This window comes from Callorhinus ursinus, unplaced genomic scaffold, assembly GCF_003265705.2.
Source record: "Callorhinus ursinus isolate GAN/ISIS: 27379988/994484 unplaced genomic scaffold, GSC_fseal_2.0 scaffold2, whole genome shotgun sequence".
NCBI lineage: Eukaryota > Metazoa > Chordata > Mammalia > Carnivora > Otariidae > Callorhinus > Callorhinus ursinus.
Window position 1 is genome coordinate 71,448,902 of NW_027397064.1, and position 20,677 is coordinate 71,469,578.

Below are 20,677 nucleotides of genomic sequence, written 5' to 3' on the forward strand. Positions count from 1 at the left end.
TTAGTTTTATTTCTATTTATAGATAAAGTGACTGAAGCTTAAATTAGGTGGAGTGAAGCTCAATGATCTAGTAAGTGACTGGGCTAGGATTTGACCATCTGCTCTGGATGCCAGGATCCGTTCTCTTCGGCTACCCCACAGCTGCTCATTGCAAGTTGCCAGTAGAAAATCCGCGGGATGCTCTTCAGTGATTCTAGTCTAAAACTTCAAAGATGTTCTGGGTGTGTGCGGGAGTAGTTTTAAAAGATGACTCCTGATGGTAAAGGACCTAGTCCAACTCTGTGGATCTTGTGAGTTCAGGGTAGAGGATGGGGGTGCTCTTTACTCTAGAGAAACTTGAATCTATGAGGTTGGAGCCATATAGAATCCAAGGGGGAAAGATGGCAGTTAGAATCAGGAAGCTACCTTCCAAATGGGTGAAGTGGGCAGAATGCAGGGATATAATTAAGAAGTAATGGGTGGAGACAAAAGGAGATCCAGAAATCAGGAAAATGAGAGACATCTGTCTAAATACTGAAGAGAACAACCAACGTGTGCCTGTGGTTTTGCACATAGACACCTATTGCTTGGGCAGGTCAGATGGGCATTAGGAGTCCTGTTGAAACAGATTCATAGGATCCTCACTAATGCCCAGAGACAAGACCACCCTAATGAGGAAGTAGACAACATCCTGGCTTGCATTATCATCTCATTATCTTGGGAATGATGCTATTAGAAATAGAGAAAAATAGGTCTTCATATTTAATGCTATTGTTTTACCATGACTTGAAAAATTTCTGCATCTTAATACAATAGTTACAGCTTACTTATCAGAAGGAATTTGAACTAATATTTTAAATGCTTAGGTGTGTGACTCACACATGACATTTGTTATCTTATTCAGATTGCTGACTTAGTAGTCAAAATACAGGTGTCAACATGAGCCCACAAAACAAATCAAATCAGTCAGGATAGAACAAGTCTTTTTATTTTTAGAAGGGCATTTGGTATAGGGAGAAATGGAACACCATTAAACTGATAATTCTAGGATTGAAGTTTATAAACTTAAAAGGTTCTGAGATGTGAGAGTCATATGAAGGTTATTATCTCATAGTGGTCTGGCTCTGTTTTTTTCTAGCTGAAAAATTAAGGCAATTTATAGAGGTACAGTTTCCTAGAATCCTGGGAAAGAAGGGACTTTTCCCGTTTCCGAGAAATGGCATGTCTATTCCACTGTTTGAAGCTCCCTATTATATGTTTTATTGCTGGACCCCTCATGCTTAGCATGGTGTCTAAAGTTTGGCACGTGGTATATGCCCAATAAGCACTGACCAAATAAAATAGGTGATTCAGCCAGAGCCCATAAGAATAAATTCCAGCAGAGGACGATAGTCATTGTCATATGGTGGCGTCTATAAAATGAGCTACAGCTTGCAAGTGAACCAATATCTTTTCTTTCAACCACCCTCTCGAGGGGATTTTTGTTTTTGTTTTTGTTTTTTTTTCCACTTCCTTTCCCTGAAGGGGGGAAAGTCAGAAGATTCGGCCTAGGTCCAGATACTTGAAGTGCCATGAGAATCATAACATTTATATTGCTTTTTTTAAGTATAGTCTGTGCTGAAAGTGTAGTACTCCATAAGGATGGCACTTGTTTGAAAGGATCACTCATGCTGTTCCCCTCCCCCCCCTTTTTTCTTAAAACAGGATAGAGACTCTTAATGGAACAATGATTCTCAAAAGAGCAGAGCTTGAAGCAAAGCTGCAAGTTTTAAAGGTAATTTAATTTAATACAGTGAGCCACATTTTTCATCCTTGAATGTGTGAGTGGTAGAATAAAAATCTATTTGAGGGATTGAAATAGCCCTTGAAGATGAGATGTCGTGATGAGTCTAAACTGCTGAATTATCAAGAGCCACACAATTACCTTTACAGGAATATTGAATTCCACAAACCAGTGCAAATCACTTTCTTCCTTCCTCCTTCTGTGTTTCTATGAGGCTCAGGAAGGCAACAGGAAGGCATATCACTTGAAGAACTTTTCACTAATGCACCTGTGATCTCTCTTGATTTACATTTTGTTCCGGGGGGGTGGGGGAAACAAAGGAGGAGTTGCTGGTGTTTTCCTCATTTTTCCAAGTGCTGCATGTATGCAGGAGGGCCTGGAGGCTTTGCTTTTCCATTGTCTTCTTCTGTGTCCTTCTGTTCTGCTTCATTCTTTCTACAAAAATCATCTCCCTCTGCTCCCGTGGCCGTCCTTGAATCTACTTTCATTGGCAAACACACAATCAGCTTTTAAGTGGAAAGAAAAATAAAAGTTTCCAGGAGATAGTACACAATGCAGAGTTCAGAGAAAATTCCCTGGGATGGCTCTTTGAGGGTCTTGAAAATCTCAGTTTGCTGGACGGCTGAGGCTCTGCCGGGCCCTGACGTGCAGACCCTCATCCGTGTGCATTCGAGTCATGGGCCTGCGGACCCCACTGACTTCTTTCTCCCAGAGAGCTCCCCTGCGTGGCAGTGAGGTGGCTGGTCTGAGCAGAGACCACAAGGCTTACAGGCAGGTTGCTCACTTGGACTGTGTTTAGCAATAGCTGGCTTTTATGAGTTTTCTTTACGAAGTATGTACTTCTTAATTACTGAGCCCATGACCGTAGAGGAGTTGCTCTGTTTATCTTTCATCTTGTATCCCCCCCCCATATCTAATTCATCAGTGAACGCTGTTTCCTTCTGTGTCCACACTGGTTTTATACTCTTGTCATTTTACTTGTCGTTATGATATTTTGAATTAACTTGTAAAATTCCTTAAAAAATCCCTCTGTTCAAATTGATAGGAATTGACATTTATAGAATAAATATCAATTGACATCTTTACGGTTTTCACCTTTCCTACTCCAAACACAGGAGCTTGACCTTTTAATTCAGGTCTTTTATATACTTCAGAAACATTTTATCATTTCTTTATACACTTTTATATAGCTTTTATTATATTTATTCTTAGGTGCCTTCTAAGTTTTCTTGCTATAATAAACATGATTTTTTAATTTTAAAAGATCTTTTAATTGTGTTGCTATTGATTTTTGTGTAAATTTTCAACTCTGATAGTCTTGCTGAACTCTATTCCAACGTTTGCAGATTTTTTATATAGGCATAATGTCATCTGCAGATACTGAAAGTTTTGCCCCTTTACCCTGGTTATTCAACTACAGTTGAATAACCTTGAACAATGCAAGTTTGAACTGCATGGATCCACTTACATGCAGGTTTTTTTTTTTTTTTTTTTTATAAATAAGGTACAATATTGTAAATGTATTTTCTCTTCCTTGTGATTAGCTTAAAAACATTTTCTTTTCTCTAGCTTACTTTACTGTAGGAATACAGTATATAATATACAAAATCTATGTTAGTCAACTATTTATGTTATCGGTAAGGCTTCCAGTCAACCCTAGGCTATATTAGTAGTTGAGTTTTTAGGGAGGCAAAGTTATATGTGGATTTTTGACTATGCAGGGGTCAGCACCCCAACCCCTGTACTATTCAAGGGTCAACTACATAATTTATTTTTCTCCTATTACAACATTGGCTAGGACTCTTGTAAATAGTGATAATCTTTTAAAGGGAATGCCTCTAACATTTTATCATTAAGTTTTTGTATGGAATAAACAGTGATTCATAGTATAGTTAGGTTTTAAAACTGTAAAAACTTAATTTGTTTTTATAAAAAAGAGAGTATTAGTGAGGATCATTTTTTAAAGTAAACGTGGCTTTTTTTTTTTTAAAGATTTTATTTTTATTTATTTGAGAGAGAGAGAACGAGAGATAGAGAGCATGAGAGGGAAGAGGGTCAGAGGGAGAAGCAGACTCCCTGCCGAGCAGGGAGCCCGATGTGGGACTCGATCCCGGGACTCCAGGATCATGACCTGAGCCGAAGGCAGTCGCCTAACCAACTGAGCCACCCAGGTGCCCAGTAAACGTGTCTTTTTTACCTTTTCCTAGAAAAAGGAAAGAAATGTACAAAATAAACTGGTGGTATTGTTTAAAACATAACTGAACAAATAGGTCTATATTTCACGGAATAAAGCCTTCTCCTGCAAAAAGCACATTTCGTGTTTCAGAAGCAATTTCTGCTCCTTCAGTGTTTTCTCTTGAAGTTTTAGTATTCACACCTACCGATTTTTTCAAATGAAGTATACATTTTTCAATATACCCATCCTCTCCTAGAACATCATGAGGACCTTAACATATTTAAATGTTCATCTCAAGACCCCATCTTTCTTATTATTGCTTTACTTTGGAGAATTTTATCAATTTTTAGAATAAAAATTGTCGTTCTGAGGTAACATATGCTAATGTGTTGAATTGATGTGCTTGCCGTTTTCTCTTCCTTCCCTCTGGGTTTACTTTCTTTTTTGCTGTAGTACTTCCTTTAGCAAGCGTAAGTAGGGCTTTCTTTGTCCAAACAAATCTTTCACTGCTAATGTTGAAGGAGAGTTTTATTAGGTGATTAAATTATTCTCAGTTGATGTTTTGTCTCCTTTAGTATTTTAAATGTGTTGTGTCTTTGATATTTTTGCTTATGTAAGAGCTCTTATTGTTTATCCTTTGTAGGTAATCTGCATTTTCTCTATTTTCTTCCAAAAGTTTTAAAGTTTTTCCTTTTTACACTGAAGTCTGAATTCACCCAGAATTAATTTGTATATGTGGTATGAGATAGGATTCTAATTTTCTTTAATTTCCATATGAATACCCAGTTCTCCCGGTACCATTTCTTTTAGTCTTTCTTCCCCTCCCTTGAAATGACCTGCAGTGAAGCCTCTATTTTTAAGCAAGTTTCATATATGCATGGATTTTGTTATAGGCTCCGTATTCTGATCCATTGTTTCTCTCAAACTCAGTTATTACACCTTTGTAATAAATATTGGTATTTGGTTGAACAAACCTTCCAGGTTATTCTTGGTTCTTCTGATCATCTATATAAATTTTAGAATCAGATTATCAAGTTCTCTAAATAAACTTTGGACTTTTGATTGGTATTAAATTTTCTGTAGACAGCTCAATTTGAAAAGACTTAACATCTCCATAGTTTTGAGTTTTCTTAGTGATAGACGATCTCACCATCTTTTTATTTTTTTGCCCATTCCCCCACTCCCTTCCCCTCCTGCAACCACCAGTTCTTTCTATTTATGAATCTGTTTCTGCTTTTTTGTTTGTTTGATTGTGGGTGTTTTTGTATTCCACATATAAGTGAAATCATATGGTATTTGTCTTTCTCTCTGACTTATTTCACTTAGCATAATACCCCCTAGGCCCATTCCTGTGGTCACAAATGGCAAGATTTTATTCCTTTTTATGGTTGACTAATATTCCATTGTGTATGTATACCACATCTTTATCCCTTCCTCTATTGATGGACACTTAGGTTGCTTATATATCTTGGCTATTTTTTTTTAAATGCTACAATAAACTAGGAGCGCATATATCTTTTTAAGTTAGTGTTTCTGTTTTCTTTGGATAAATACTCAGTAGTGGAATTACTAGATCATATGGTATTTCTCTTTTGATTTTTGAGGAAACTCCATACTGTTTTCCGCAGTGCTGCATCAATTTGCATTCCCACCAACAGTGCATGAGGGTTTTTTTCCTCCACATTCTTGCCAACACTGGTTATTTCTTGTTTTTGATACTAGCCATTCTGACAGGTATAAGGTGATATCTCATTGTGGTTGTGATTTACATTTCCCTGATGATTAGTGATATTGAATGTCTTTTCATGTGTCTGTTAGCCATCTGTATGTCTTCTTTGGAAAAATGCCTATTTAGGTCCTCTGCCCATTTTAATGAGATTATGTGGGGGTTTTTTGATGTTGAGTGGTATAAGTTCTTTATATATTTTGGTTATTAACCCCTTATTAGATATATTATTTGCACATATCTTCTCCCATTCAATAGGTTCCTTTTTGCTTCAGGGATCTGCAAAAGCTTTTAATTTTGTTGTAGTCCCATAGTTTATTTTTGCTTTTGTTTCCCTTGCCTGGGGAGACATATTCAAAAATATGTCCAGTGTCTAAGAGATTGCTGCCTATGTTTTCTTTTAGGAGTTTTAAGGTTTCATGTCTCACATTTAGGTCTTTAATCCATTTTGAATTTATTTTTGTGTATGGTGTAAGAAAGTGGTCCAGTTTCGTACTTTTGCATGTAGCTGTCCAGTATTCCCAGTTAATGAAAAGACTGTTTCTCCCTCATTGTATGTTATTAACTCCTTTGTCATAGATTGATTAGCCATATAAGTGTGGGTTTGTTTCTGAGCTCTCTATCTTATTCATTGATCTATGAATCTATTTTGTGACAGTACCATACTGTTTTGATTACTTTGGCTTTGAGTATATCTTGAAATTTGAGATTGTGATACCTCCAGTTTTGTTGTTCTTTCTCAAGATTGTTTTGGCCATTTGGGGTCTTTTGTGGTTTTATACAAATTTTAAGATTATTTGTTCTAGTTCTATAAAAAATACTGTTTGGATTTTGATAGAGATTACATTGACTCTGTAGATAGCTTTGGGTAGTATGGACTTTTTAATGATATTAATCCTTCCAAACCATGGACATGGTATATCTTTCCATTTGTTTGGGTTGTCTTCAGTTTCTTTCATCAGTGTCTTCTATTTCTCAGAGTATAGGTCTTTTACCTCCTTGGGTAAAGTTATTCCTAGATATTTTATATTTTTTGATGCAATTATAAATGTGATTGTCTTCTTAATTTCTCTTTCTGCTACTTCACTATTAGTGTATAGAAATGCAATAGATTTCTGTATTTTAATTTTGTATCCTGCAAATTTACTAAGTTTATTTATTAGTTCTAATAGCTTTTTGGTGCAATCTTTAGGGTTTTCTATGTATAGTATCACATCATCTACAAAAATTGACAGTTTTACTTTTTCCTTAACCAATTTGGATTCCTTTTCTTTCTTTTTCTTGGCTGATTGTTGTGGCTAGGACGTCTAGCACTATGCTGAATAAAAGTCGTGAAAGTGGACATCCTTGTCTTCTTCCAGATCTTAGAGGAAAAGTTTTCATAATCTTAACCATTTTTAATTGTTTTTTATGTCTTTAAATGAAGTGTAATACTTTTATGCAGATAGATCCTATACATTTTTCACTAGATGTATTCCTTTCTACTTATGATTTTTGTTCATATCATAGTTTCTTTATAAAAATAATAAGTGTTTTGATTGAGGTCGATGTATAGATTTGTCAAACAAATTTTACACTGTCATTCAAACTATATAATTCAAACTATTCCTAAACTATGTAATTTCTAACAAATTATCTGTCGATTATTTTGGGTTTTCAGATAATAACTGCTAAGGATGACATAAAGTTCTCTTTCTTCACTACACTGGGTAGGGCTTACACTACAGTGATGAATTAGAAACTATAATAATAAGTATCCTTGTTTTGTTCTTGATTTTAAAGGGAATTTCCACTTTTTCCCATCAGGAATGAGCTTTCTCTATGAATATACTTTTCAGATTTGGGACACTTCCTTCCATACTAAATTTTCTAGTAGTTTTTATAGTCCTTGTGTATTACATTTTATCAAACACTTTTTTCTGTATGCGTTATTCTCGCTTGTTTATTTTAAAAAATATCTGTCAATATGGTGAATGATATTTAAAGATTTTCTTTTTTTTTGAGATTTTATTTATTTATTTGACAGAGAGAGAGACAGCGAGAGCAGGAACACAAGCAGGGGGAGCGGGAGGGGGAGAAGCAGGCTTCCTGCCGAGCAGGGAGCCCGATGTGGGGCTCAATCCCAGGACTCTGGGATCATGACCTGAGCTGAAGGCAGATGCTTAATGACTGAGCCACCCAGGTGCCCCCGACATTTAAATATTTTCTAATGTAAAACCACCCTTGCATTTCTAGAATAATCCAGCCTGGTCATAATTTATAATCATTTTTATATAAATATAGATTTGATTTGCTAATATTTTCTTTAGGATATTTGAAGGTAACTTCATTTTATAGGTAGAATGGCCTGCAATTTTCTTTTCTCAAACTATCTTTCTTTAGTTTTGGTATCATGTTTACTGGACTCTTAGCATGAGCTGGGGAGAATCTTCCCCTTTTTCTTCTCTGGTAGAATTCTTGTAGCTATCTGAATCATCTGGGTTTAGGGTTCTTTTTTGGTGGGAATACTTCTAAACTCTGTTTCAGTTTCTTTATTAATTATAAGATATTTCAGGCTTTCTGTTTTGTTTGTTTTGTTTGAGCCAGTTTTATTTAATTAATGTTTTTGTTAATGAATTTTTAAAATTTTCAAATTTATTGTATGTGTTGATAATGAAAATTCTGTTCTCGTATTTTTCTTTTCTTCACAAGAAAGATTATGTCCCCATTTTTATTTGCATTACTTTTTATGCCTTCTCTCTCTCTCTCTTTTTTTCTTGGTAATTCTATCTAGAGGATTTTCTATTTTTGAGTCTTTTCAAAAACCAGTATTTCAGTTTGTGGCAATCTTTTGTCTGTTTCTGGTTACTTTTAAGATGTTCTTTTGTCTTACTGATCTAAACTTACACTGAAATGTGATTAGGTCTAGATTCACTTCTAAATTTATACTGCTTAGAAATTGCAGTACCTTTTCAATCCAAGGACTCGTGAATTTCTTCAGTTTTGGAAAACTAACAGCTTGAACTCTTTGAATATACCGTCTTCACCATTCCTTGAATTATCTTCTGGAATTCCTGTTAGACATATTTTTAGAGTCTTTTGATTTATTTTCCTTGCTTCCTAACCACTCTTTCATATTTTGTATCACTTTATCTTTTTTCTTATGTTCCTGTTGAGTTCTTCAGTAAAGTCTTTATTCTGTAGAGAATGAGTTGTTTCCATTGAGTTTTAAGAGTTAAATAATTTTTTTTCAGATCATTCTTTTTCATGTCTATCCGTTCTTGTTTTATTTCTTTGTTTCAGATTTCTTGTTTTGATCAACATTGATCTCATTTCTTCCTCTGAAGATTATAAATATTTTTGTTTTAAAGTCTTCTTTGGACACTGTTCTATTTTCTTTTCTTTCTTTCTTTTTTTTTTTTTGGAGAGAATCCATGTACTGACTATCAATTTTGTTGTCTTTCATACCTTTTGGAGTTTATACTGTTCACTTCCCATGCATGGTGGTCTTTCCCTTCCACTCAGTATTGTACTTGGGTTGCCTCCACCCTGCATTTTCAAGGCTCCCAATCCAGAGCCAGGTCTTTCCTCTAGGATTCGTGTGCTGAGCCAAACAGCACATCCACTGTGCTAGCAGGAGGAGCTACTTTTCAATGCAGCTCTCCTTTTTACTGGGTTGGTAGTCCTTGGGAAGTATTTTGCTACATTGCACCTTTATGCTGCATTTATCTACTCCTGCCTCTCCAGGCATGAGCTCTACATGGGCCATAGTCACCATCAGCAGATTTTCTCACCCTGCTTTTCATGGTAGTAGAGCTTAGCCAAGGTTCAAGCAAGAAACTTGTCTCTGTCCTCTGTCTCAGATGAATAAGTGCATTTAAATTATATATTGCCACAGGATCCAAATCCCTAGCTACCTGTTTCTGCTTCTCCAGGTCTGGCAGATCTTTGGGTTCATTCTTGCTTATCTTCTTGCATTCCTTTTCCTTTTCTAATCTTGAAACTATGTGATTTCCAGTTCACCGCTTAAACCAGAAGTGTCTGGATCTGACCTATAACCAGGGTCAAGTTTGCTCCCCCTTCACACCATGACATTTAGTTTGTGTGTCCTGTATAATTATGCATTCATATTGCAAATGAGGTTATAGCCATGAGGCCACAGCTCTTCTTTAGAAATGGTGGTCCCTTCTGAGCCATGTTTTCAAGGATTCCCTTTCTCATAACCTATGATTCAGATGTTTAACATGAAAACAGCACATCCACTGTGCTAGCTGGAGGAGCTACTTTTCAATCTAGCTCTGCTTTTTCCTGGGTTGGCAGTCCTTGGGAAGTATTTTGCTACATTGCACCTTTATTTTCTAATCTGGAACTTTGTAGGAATGTTAGGAAAATTAAACAGCATGTTATCCATGAAAGCACTGTAAAAGTAGTAAAGATGGAAATGTGTAGCTATATGTCTCATGTATATTGAAAACATTAGAAATATATCCAACTCAAAATATCCATCTGTGTAGTTGAGTTTTATTTCAGGAAGCCATTTTTTGATATATTCTTTCAATTCAATATTTACTGAGCAGCTGCTATGTACCAGGCTCTGAGCTAGGTACAATTCGGTGATAGGGCCCGGTATGGTTAGATCTCCCACATGTTTTAATTTTTTTCTAATGGGGAGAGGTCTCATTTGTCTAAATATACAACTGTATTGTTAATAACAGGCAGAAACAGATTATGAGGAAAATGGGGAAGCTGAGACAGAGACTAAAAACTCTTAGTCACTTTGGCACATCTGCTCTTTACACTGGTGTTTTCTTGGTTCAAGTGATGACGTACTTAAATGACTGGGCCAAGTCAACAGATGAGATATTTTAAAATCTTTATTTTCACAAAAATTAGCTATCCGGCACAGCATGACTTTGTATTTCTGAATAGCGAGTGCAAAAATACAATCTCCGCTTCTCTCTGTATTTAGTTTTGACTGTCAATCTATGCTTATGCTCCTCTCCTGGATTCTAGTCTCTTGCAGGAGATAGACCCCTTTCAGAGAGAAGGAAGGGGTTAGATCCTTGCTAGTTCTGTTCACTGTGGGTCCTTAACCCTGACCTTCATAGGACCACAGTTGACACAGATAAAAGGAGCTGGGACTCAGATAGCCCAGCAATCTCGCAGCCATACTGACTCTCCTATAGTGCAGAAAGAACAAGAAATTAACTGAGCCAGGCATTTTATGGCTTTGATTTAGTGCTTGCATATTATATAGGTAACTGTAAGGACTGATGCTAAATGTTACTGTTATCAAGGCTTGGAAAATCCTGCCCAGTGATTGTTCAGCCCCCGAACTGAGGAACCAGCCATTCTTCCCTTAAGCAGTTGAGGACCTTCTTGTAATTTTATGATTTTCTTTTCCTTAAGCCTTCTTCTTCCAAATGTATTTTTCCCCCCTTTTCCTTTGTAGCCTGCATCTACCTTTCCCAGACTGCTTCTTACAAAGAAGTGCTTGTTTCCAACTAGGCTCCCTTTCCTTGGGATTAAGTGTCCATAGGCAAAGCTGAGCTGTGCCTGCCTGCTGGGCCGCCATGGGGATCTGAGTGGGCAGGGAAAGAGGCAGGGCAAAAGCCAGAGGGCGGGAGGGAGAGTGAGCTTCTACCTGTCCTTGACAGATGGCCTCTGCCTGGTTGCTTTGTTTCTCACCACCTCGGCCCCTTTGATGGGTGGGGTCATGCCTCATGAGCAGTCTTGACCGTGACAGCAACCACTTCATTGCCACCCGGGGCCACTGCTTGCATGTGCTGGGCAGCGGAGGAAGGAAGCAGTTAAGAAGTCAGGGTGTTTAGCAGTGTTCTAAGTTTAGCCCTCCAAGGAAGTCTTTCAGACAGTCTGGCTTCCCCTTTTTGCTGTGAAAAATACATAGGTGTGCAGCAATAAACACAGCTTTAATGCCCCAGGCTTACAGAATGATGCTATTTGTTGAACATTTACTAAGCTCTAGTCACTGTTCTGAACATTTTACATCTACTAACTCTCCTCATTCTCGGGACAATCCCAGGGTTTCGATTCTGTTATTGCTTTCATCTTACACATCGGGAGGGGGTGGGGAGAAGCCTGGAGTGTAAATCCTTCCCTCAACAGCTAGTAGATGGACACAAACCCAAACAATTGGGTTCTCTACTATTTAAAAAAGTATATAAATAAATAAATGTCATGGTTTCCATCGTCTGTTGTTTCTACTGAGACGAAGTCATTGTTTCAACTTGTTCGTGCTACTAGATTATTTCTTGAGAAAGTAGTATTCCCAGTATCGCCCTTTTGTGTAGAAAATAATCTTTCCAGTGAATGGGAGGGGTTGTTACTGCTAGAAAGAAAGGAAAAAAAATTAATGACAAATCTCATCACCTAGAAGTAAATTGCTATCTTCACTGGGGATTCCCAATTATTAACACTTTTTTTTTCTTTTTTATCAGCAAACCTTGAAGAAAAAATGGGTGGAGTTCAGATCGCTGCAGTTACAGGAACAGCGTCTGCTTCATGGTAAATGTGATTTCCTGTTTAGAAACCACAGTAACATTCATCTTTTTGGTATTTCTGCCTCTAAGTTGTTGTAAGATTATCATCAGTATAAGAAAAAATTGTCTAGCGTGGATCAAGAATACTAGTCTGTGTTTTTTTGGCATGACCTTTGGAGTGACCTATGTTTTCGGAGGGTGAGTAGGTCAAGTCATATCCCCTCCTTCATATATATAACACATATACACATGAAAACACGCACACACTCCCATGTGTGCACACACTTACAAGAGGCACCTGGAGATTTTAGAAGAGCAGTAGGAATGATAGATAGCTGATTTTCCTACCACTACAGTAGATGAATTCAATTTCTGAGAACATTTGTGGCTCAAGGGTTGTGTAGTTCTCAGAAATTATTGAGGCTGGAATAGGAGCATGCTTCTTGGGTAGAGATCCTATCATTTGTTCATATTATACAAGTTACGTGAATGCAGAGAAATGCCTCTTCATGGCCTGCAAACCTAAGACAGAAATACCAATGATCATTCTAACAGTAAATGCATGGCTCTTGCTGTTGTGTGAATTCTGAAGGGAATGGTTAAGTTTAAAATTTGTTGATTTGGGGGCACCTGGGTCGATCAGTCAGTTCAGTGTCCAACTCTTGCTCTTGGCTCAGATCTTGATCTCAGGTCTCAGGTCATGAGTTCGAGCCCCATGTCAGGTTCCATGCTGGGTATGGAGCCTGCTTAAAAAAATAAAATAAAAATTTGTTGATCTGACATTTGCTACATGACTGGTGTAGCCTGAGGAATGAACTTGTTTGTACAAATAATTCACTGAAGCCACTAGCTATGTGGGTGTGAAATGTAGTATACCTTCTTAACACTGAGCTAAAGTCTCTATTTATAACCTAGAATGTTTGTTTCAAGTAATAATTTATTTACAGGAGAAAAAGATACATTTAATTCATAATTAAGCACTAATGTATGACTTAGAGATTTGTGTTTATATTCTGTTTTTTTAAATGAAACTTCTATATAAGTTACTTCTCTTTTGTGTATTTTTAAATTAATATGCTAAAAAATTCTTAGTAGATTTTTGGGGGTTCTGAAGTTTCCCAGCCGGACAAAGGTATAAAATCCAGCCACTCCTGGATTTCTGTAGACTTGAGGGTGTTTGGGAAACCTTTTCCCCCATTTCTGGAACATTCTGGAGTTGGAGATGGGGTTTGGCCTAATATGTATAGGCAGTCCTGGGCTTCTATAGGCATAGCTTGTATAGACAAGGTCTTTAGTTCAAGATTAAGGGAAATGACTCTTCATTAAAGCCATTGTTGTACCCATTTTTTTTTTTTTGAGAGATTGAAGGAGTTCTGTAGTTTACTTTTCCTAGACGCAGAATAAATATACAGGGCATGAGATTCTCAATTGCTTTCCAATTCAAGAGAATTCATCAGCTCATTGCCAGATGAAATAAGTAGATTTTATTAGTAAAAAGAAAAGCATTCTGACTAGTCAGTGCAGAGCTGGCCAAATTCAACCTTGCAGATTAAGTGGAAAATCTGTCTCTTTTTGTATTGCTAATCAAGGACAAAGGAGAGCAACAGTAGAGAAATAAGCAGCACAAAGTAAAACCGTTTCTGAGTGTGCAATCTTCTATTACTTTTCCTGAAGCAGAGTCACCTTCTAAACTGTCGTTCTCAGCCTGGTATAACAAATAATCCTCTTGCACCGAGTAGCATTCCAGCCAGCTCAGATAGAACACAAGCACGTGGGGTAGGGACTGGATGTTGGTGTGCGATTAAAATTTGAGTTTGGAGAGCCCAGATATAGGTTATGAAAGGTTAATGAAAAAATTCAGCCAAGCAGATAAAACTCAGCTTCCACAAATGAACTGTTATTTATTTGAGGACAGGGCTGTTTTCTGGGTATGGTACCATTCCAGAACATTTAAGTATTAAAGTATTCTAGGAAGAAGCATGGACTATTGAGGCTGGAAGATATCCTCTCTGTTTTAAACACCTTTGAATTCTCTATAATCAGCCTACGGGTGCAAGTTGTATAACTATGTTTCCCATACACTTCGAGTGATGTTTTAATAATTTTATAATTATTTAAAAATACAGTAACTGAAAATCAGAGGAACTTAATGGAGTAAGACGGCATTTTCTCAAGTATATTCTTTATTTTTTTCCCCAAGTATATACTTTAGAATGCCATTTCTGTGAGCACGTTAATAAAAGGTTGCAGGGTCACTTCTGTTTAAGAAATGATACCTTTGGAGATTGACAAGTCACACCGGCATACTCTCAGAGGAGTTGACTGTTCTTATGTGAAGAATCTATTTCCATTTATTTGATTTAGCATGACTATTTGTGACCGTGGAACAGTTTTACATGGAAGCCAGCCCATGAACAATAGTCTGGGAAACACCACTCTAAGGTTTTATCAAATGACCTCATAGAGAGTCACTTATTCATACGGGTGAAGCTCAGTGAAAAATATTCTTCACCTTTACTCTTTCTTTCCTGCACCATTTAAAGAGAAATTTTGGTGTGTTTGCTTGTAGGGAGTGATGCTCATATCCATTCCACAGTGGACTTTGTTTTCTGCCTTCCAGGTGACACAGGTAATTGCCCAAGTTTGGAAAACATGGACATAGATGAGTCGGTTTTGTTTGGAACCCTGCCAGGGCCAGGGCCCGCCCTCCTGGACCGGAATCGCCTATCCAGTGAGAGCAGCTGTCTGAGCTCCATGACGATGGACAGCGAAGATGGCTACCAGACATGTGTGTCTGAGGACTCCAGCAGGGGAGGCTTCAGTCGACAGACGAGCACAGACGATGAGTGCTTTGTCCCCAAGGATGGGGACGATTTCCTGAAGAGGTCTTCTTCGAGGAGGAACCGGAGTGTTAGCACGGCCAGCAGTGGGTCCATGTCCCCCTTGTGGGAGGGCAACTTCTCAAACATGTTTGGGACCCTGCCCCGGAAAAGCAGAAGGGGCAGTGTCCGGAAACAGCTCTTAAAATTCATCCCTGGCCTTCACCGTGCAGTGGAAGAGGAAGAGAGTCGCTTTTGATGGGTTGTCCTGACCTTTCTTATTTCGTAAATATCTCTGGACTTGTTTAGACTAACTCCACCCAGCCTGGTGGGAAATTGCAGATGGATTGCAAAACTGAAACTCCATACCATGACGATAGATAGTGACCTTTATTTAAATTTTTGTATCATAAGGTTTGCTTCTTAAATCATTTTTTGTAACCAGAAAAGCGCAGGTGATAAACAGAAAGTAGGGGAACTAGGTAATAAGTTGGATAAGATGACAAATTAAGCACATTCCTGCTCATCCTAATGCTGCCTGGGAAGACAAGGGTAATATTTATTTTCTAGATTGTGTGAAAAATTGAGAACTTTTCAGTCAAGTGTAAATAAAAGAGTGATGGAATATAATTATTTGGGATACCTTCCGTAGGTTCATTGGTAGGTCATAAAACTTTGCTTAAGATCAGTAGCCTCCAGGGAGGCTTAATAATAGGTCATTTTGAATGTTTCTGTTTACATCTGTGAAGGATTATAAACAAAGAGGATCATCAGCTATTTTTCACATCCACAGCAACAATAAAGCAGGAAGTATGAGATACAATAAAGCAGGAAGTGTAAGATTCAATATGAGGGTTTGGGATCCATGGGAACATGTTGTCTAAGATGGGTGCTGAGCAAGATTATAAGGGCTTTTTAATAGACAGCCTAAACAGAATGGGAGAGAATGTCATTCTTACTCAATTCAATTTTTGTTCTGCCTAAACATTGATGGCAAGTCTAGAATTCTCAAGATCCTGCATACAGCTTTGTAAATTTTTTTTTGGAGCAGATGTCTGAAATTTGAAAAATTAGAGCCAGGAAAAGGATTTTCCTCCTGTAGATTTTTTCACATTACTCCTCACTTTCTGTTATATATTCCCAACAGTTACTGCCTCAGCACTCTTGCCTGTTGGTTATGTTGGTATCACATTACTTCTAGTCTTTCAATCACATTTTTATTCAGTACCCATTCAAGTCCATGATTTCCCTGTTCTGGTGATACAGCTGCTCATGACCTATATTCTAGAGTAGATAATGCAGACAATGTGATAAATAGTCCTTATTGATTTAAAGCTCTGTGTGTGTGTGTGTGTGTGTGTGTGTATGTGTGTGTTTGGGAGAAATAAAGACATTTGATAGGTGACTTTGAGTGTAACCACATTTAAATAAATTGAGTAAAGAATGAGTCATTTTGAGAAAAGAAAGGGGGAGTAAGGAAACTTGTAGGGTAAGAAATGAATATTAAAATAAAATATAAAAGATTGCTAATTGGAACCTGCTTTCTATTAATTATTTCAACTCCAAATCATCCAGTGGGCTCTGCTTTGGAATCATTCATATGAAAAGCAGGATGAGGTGTTTTGAAGGAACAATAACAATGCTGTCTACCATTTACTGAATACCTAGCAGGTTAAAGATGCTTTCCATGTGATCCTGAAACAACCCTGTTAGATGGGTGTTAGCCATACATAAGGAGCAGGAGTTCGGAGAAGTTCCCATGGCCAGCGGCAGGGCTGAAATTGGAAACCAGTTCTTTCTAACTCTGGCCTAGTCTCAGTCTCTCTAGATATTGTTTACTCTTTTGCTGGTTCTGTGTGGTCATCCCTACAGGACTTCCTCCCACCCCACATCCCCCACCCCTCATGGAATACTTAAAACACACAATTGTAGATCCTGCATGGATAAAAATTGTCTTTGGTTAATAAGAGAAAAAACGGACATTTAGAATGACTCTTTCTCTTGGCCCCCACAAGCAAGTTTTCAAATATAGGCACATTAATAACTGCACGATTAACAATACATTTATTTTCAACAAAGGCTTGCAAGTCCAAGTTGTGATTGGACTGACACTGCTTATTTCCCATCTTAGACTAGAATTATCATGTTAAAGATCTGCTTCCACGAAAGCAACGTATCTTGTTAATCCCATCTTGCCAAATCCAGGGGAAAGAAATAATCACATTTATTTGAGGAAAGATGACTTTAAATTCTTCTACAACATGATCAGGGTTTCGAGAACTTCCACAAGTCGTCTGGGAAAGCAGATTATAGGTCATTTGCTTTTCTCATGGCTCGAAGTGTTAAATATAGTGTAATTCTTCCTCCTTACAGTAAATATCAAACCCAAAAAGGTACAGGGAAGGGAGAAAGCAAGTTCCACTGTAGTCTGAGGTAAGAAGCATTAGAGTCAAGAGTTTGAGATGTTCTGGAAAAAAAGAAAAGCAGTTTTTAACCAAAGTACAGGAAGGAAGGGTATGTCATGTTTTGTGTGTTCACAAGTTGTAAGAAAACTAGTTACTGTTTAGTGGAAATGTAGGTAAATTTCTCACAGCACAGCTTTTCAGACTATCTGACCTCAGTGGGAGTTGAGAAGATTTCATTTCTCTAATCTTCTGGGGCACAATGACTCACTTTGATGTAACTTACTGGGAAATGAATTGAAAAGTGAAGTGTTTTGTTTTTTGCTTACCCCCAACTTGTCAAATATGTGATATTGGTGGATTTCATTAATTGACAATTGGTTATGAAATTGCACTTTTGTAGCATGGCATTGATAAACCAAATTCGAATCAAGCGTATTGAGAATTACTCTGTCCTGTGGCTAAAGGAACACCACCCACCATATCCAACAGGTTGGTACTCTACTTTTTGAAATGATCTTTTATTCGTCCCTTTCTGCTTTGCACTACTTTTATAGCTTAGTTGCATGTACAAACAGTATTAAAAATCCTAGTTTGAACTGAAGAAATCAAACTTGGGTAGAGTTTGTGTGTACTGATCATATAGTATAAGTATTTATGGATTTATATAATCTAAGTATAGTCAATACGTAACTATATTGAACCCTTCAGATCACAAGATTATTGGTACTTTATATCCATTTCTTTACAGAAATATGGGCAATAAAAAAGTTGGTACCTTTCTGAAATAAAGAATGCTCTTTTTCAGTGTCAGATCTCTCTTGTCTCCCTTTCTCTCCCTCTGCCCCATCTCTCTGTCTCTCAGTCTCTATCTCTTTACCTACTTACCTTAAATGAAATGATTGTTTTCAAGGCAGTTTTTTTTTTTTTAAATCTGGGGTGATGTCTTGATACCTACTCTTTGAGGTTTTTTCTTTAATTTTTTACAATTTAATTTAATTTTATTATGTTAGTCAAAAAGGCATGGCCTACTTAATTGAGGCTTTGTACTTGTATTAGCTTTCTGATGCTTAACAAATTACTACATACTTGGAGGTTTAAAACACATTTATTTCCTCAAAGTTTCTGTGGGTGAAGTGTCTGGGCAAATCTTAGCTGGGTCTGCTCAGGGACTCCTGAGGCTGCAGTCAAGGCGTCACCCAGCGTTGAGCTCTCCCCTGGAGGCTTGCCTGGGGAACGATACACTACCAAGCTCCCTCAAGTTGTGATCAGAATCATTTACGTGTGCCATAGGATTCGTGGCAGCTTCCTTAGTAAAAACCAGTAATGGAAAGAGAGAGACTGCACGCGAGACAGTCTTAATGCAATGTAACCACAGGAGTGACATCTTTTCAACTTTGCCACATAGCGGAACATAATGACACAAGTAAGAGCCTACCAACTATGCCATGTTCCGTTTGTTAGACACAAATCATAAGATCCATCCACACCCAAGGAGCAGGGATTATGCAAGGCATGAACATGAGGAGGCAGGGATCAAGGAGGTCCCTTAGGATCTGTTCACAACATCATTCAAGGAATTCACAAACTTGATAATATATTGAGTCTTTTCTAAACTCCTTTGAACAAATATAAATGGTGGATGTTATAATTTTTAATAGAGAAGTAGTAAGATCTCTGAAATTAAAGAACCTGGCCAAGATTGTATAACTAGCCAAAATGCTGAGTAGGAAACTGAATCCAGGTCTCCTGACTTTGTCTCTCAAGTGCATGAAATGATAGGAAATTTTAAAAGAATATTAAAGTGTGAGCTAGTTACTTGCCTTAAAATTCTCCTCAGGGAATTTGAGTGTATTTAAGTGAATTAGTGATTGGCATGATGAAATTTATCACTTCTATATGGGTACATCTTTATGAGCACAGGACAGGAATTCCACAGAAAAACAAAATAAAATTCTCATAATCAAAACTACAAAGCACAAAAGGAAATGATCAGCCATGAGGAAAAATCAGGAGGTAGCACAAATACCAGAATTATCAGAATCAGAGAAAATAAAGCAGTTTGAAAGAATATAGATATGTATTTCTTAGGAATAGAGGATAAATAAAGAACATATGCAAAGAACATGTGCAACTCAATAAAGAACATATGCAAATATCATAATGGTGAGAAACAGGCTCCTTTCCCCCCAAGATCAAGTACAAACCCAGGATATCCTCTCGCTACTTTTATTTACCATTGTGCTGAAAGTTTTAGCCAGTGTACTAAGACAAGGAAAGGAAACAAAAGTTATACAAAGTGAGAAGGAAGAAATGAAACTGTTTTTGTTTGCTGATGACACGATTGTCCATCTGGAAAATCATGAAGAATCAGCAACAAAAAAAATCCTGAAAGTAATAAGTGAGGACGGCAAGGTCACAGAATATAAATTACTACACAAGCAATGAACAACTGGGATTTGAAATTAAACAAACAGTAACTTTACAATAGTACCCCCAAAATGAAACGCTTGAATATAATCCTGACAAAATATGTACAGTATCTATATGTGAAAAACCCCAAAACTTTGTCCAAGAAAATCTAAATAAATCAAGAGATATTCTGTGTTCATGGTTTGGAGGACTTAAGAGTGTTAAGGTGCGACCTCTTCTTAACTTAATCTATGTAGTGAATCCCAACCAAGGTTCCGGTAAACTATTTCATAGAGCTTGACGAGCTGATTCTAAAGTTTATATGGAAAAGCAAAAGATCTAGAATAGCTAAAGTGAGGAAGAAGAAGGAGAATGAGGAGGAGGAGGAAAAAGAGGAGGAGAAAGTTGGAGGAATCACAATATTCAATTTCTAGACCTTCTATAAATCTACCATAATTAAGACAGCATGGTATTGGCAAAATACAGCATATAGATCAACAGAACAGAATAGAGTGTCCAGAAATCAACCCATACAAATATAGCCACTGACCTTTGACAAAGGAGTAAAGGAAGTCAAGTGGAGAAAGGACAGAGTTTTCAACAAATGGTTCTGGAACAGTTGGACATCCATAGGCAAGACCTTACACATCTCACACATTATAGACCTACATATAAAACATAAAAGTATAAAACTTCTGGAAGATAACATAAGAGGAATCAAAATCAGTTTGGTTATTGAATATTGGGTTTGGTGATGAATTTTTAGGTATAATAAAAGGATGATTTATGAAAGAAAAGGTTGATATATTGTACTTTATTAAAATTAAAAAAAATCTGCTTTAGGAAAGATACTGTAAAGAAAATTAAAAGGCATAGATTGAGAGAAAATATTTGCAAAAAG

General features: G+C 37.2%; 1 protein-coding gene across 4 annotated transcripts in view; it reads left to right on the forward strand.

Annotated features, from left to right (window-relative positions):
* The window catches only part of CYTIP (cytohesin 1 interacting protein), a 36,256-nt gene that overhangs the window by 14,245 nt on the left and 1,334 nt on the right, over positions 1-20,677 (forward strand). Inside the window, exons 6-9 of one of the 4 annotated variants that reach the window (XR_003205101.2) lie at positions 1,684-1,753; positions 12,102-12,168; positions 14,713-17,856; positions 18,658-18,790. Coding sequence is in view for 2 of the 4 variants with exons in the window: in XM_025855751.2 (XP_025711536.1) it covers positions 1,684-1,753; positions 12,102-12,168; positions 14,713-15,221 (646 nt within the window). In the remaining 2 variants the exon portion in view is untranslated. Of the gene's footprint in view, positions 1-1,683; positions 1,754-12,101; positions 12,169-14,712; positions 18,178-18,657; positions 18,791-20,677 lie in introns of those variants that run through there. The other 3 variants (XR_003205100.2, XM_025855751.2, XM_025855760.2) reach the window with 3 other exon arrangements.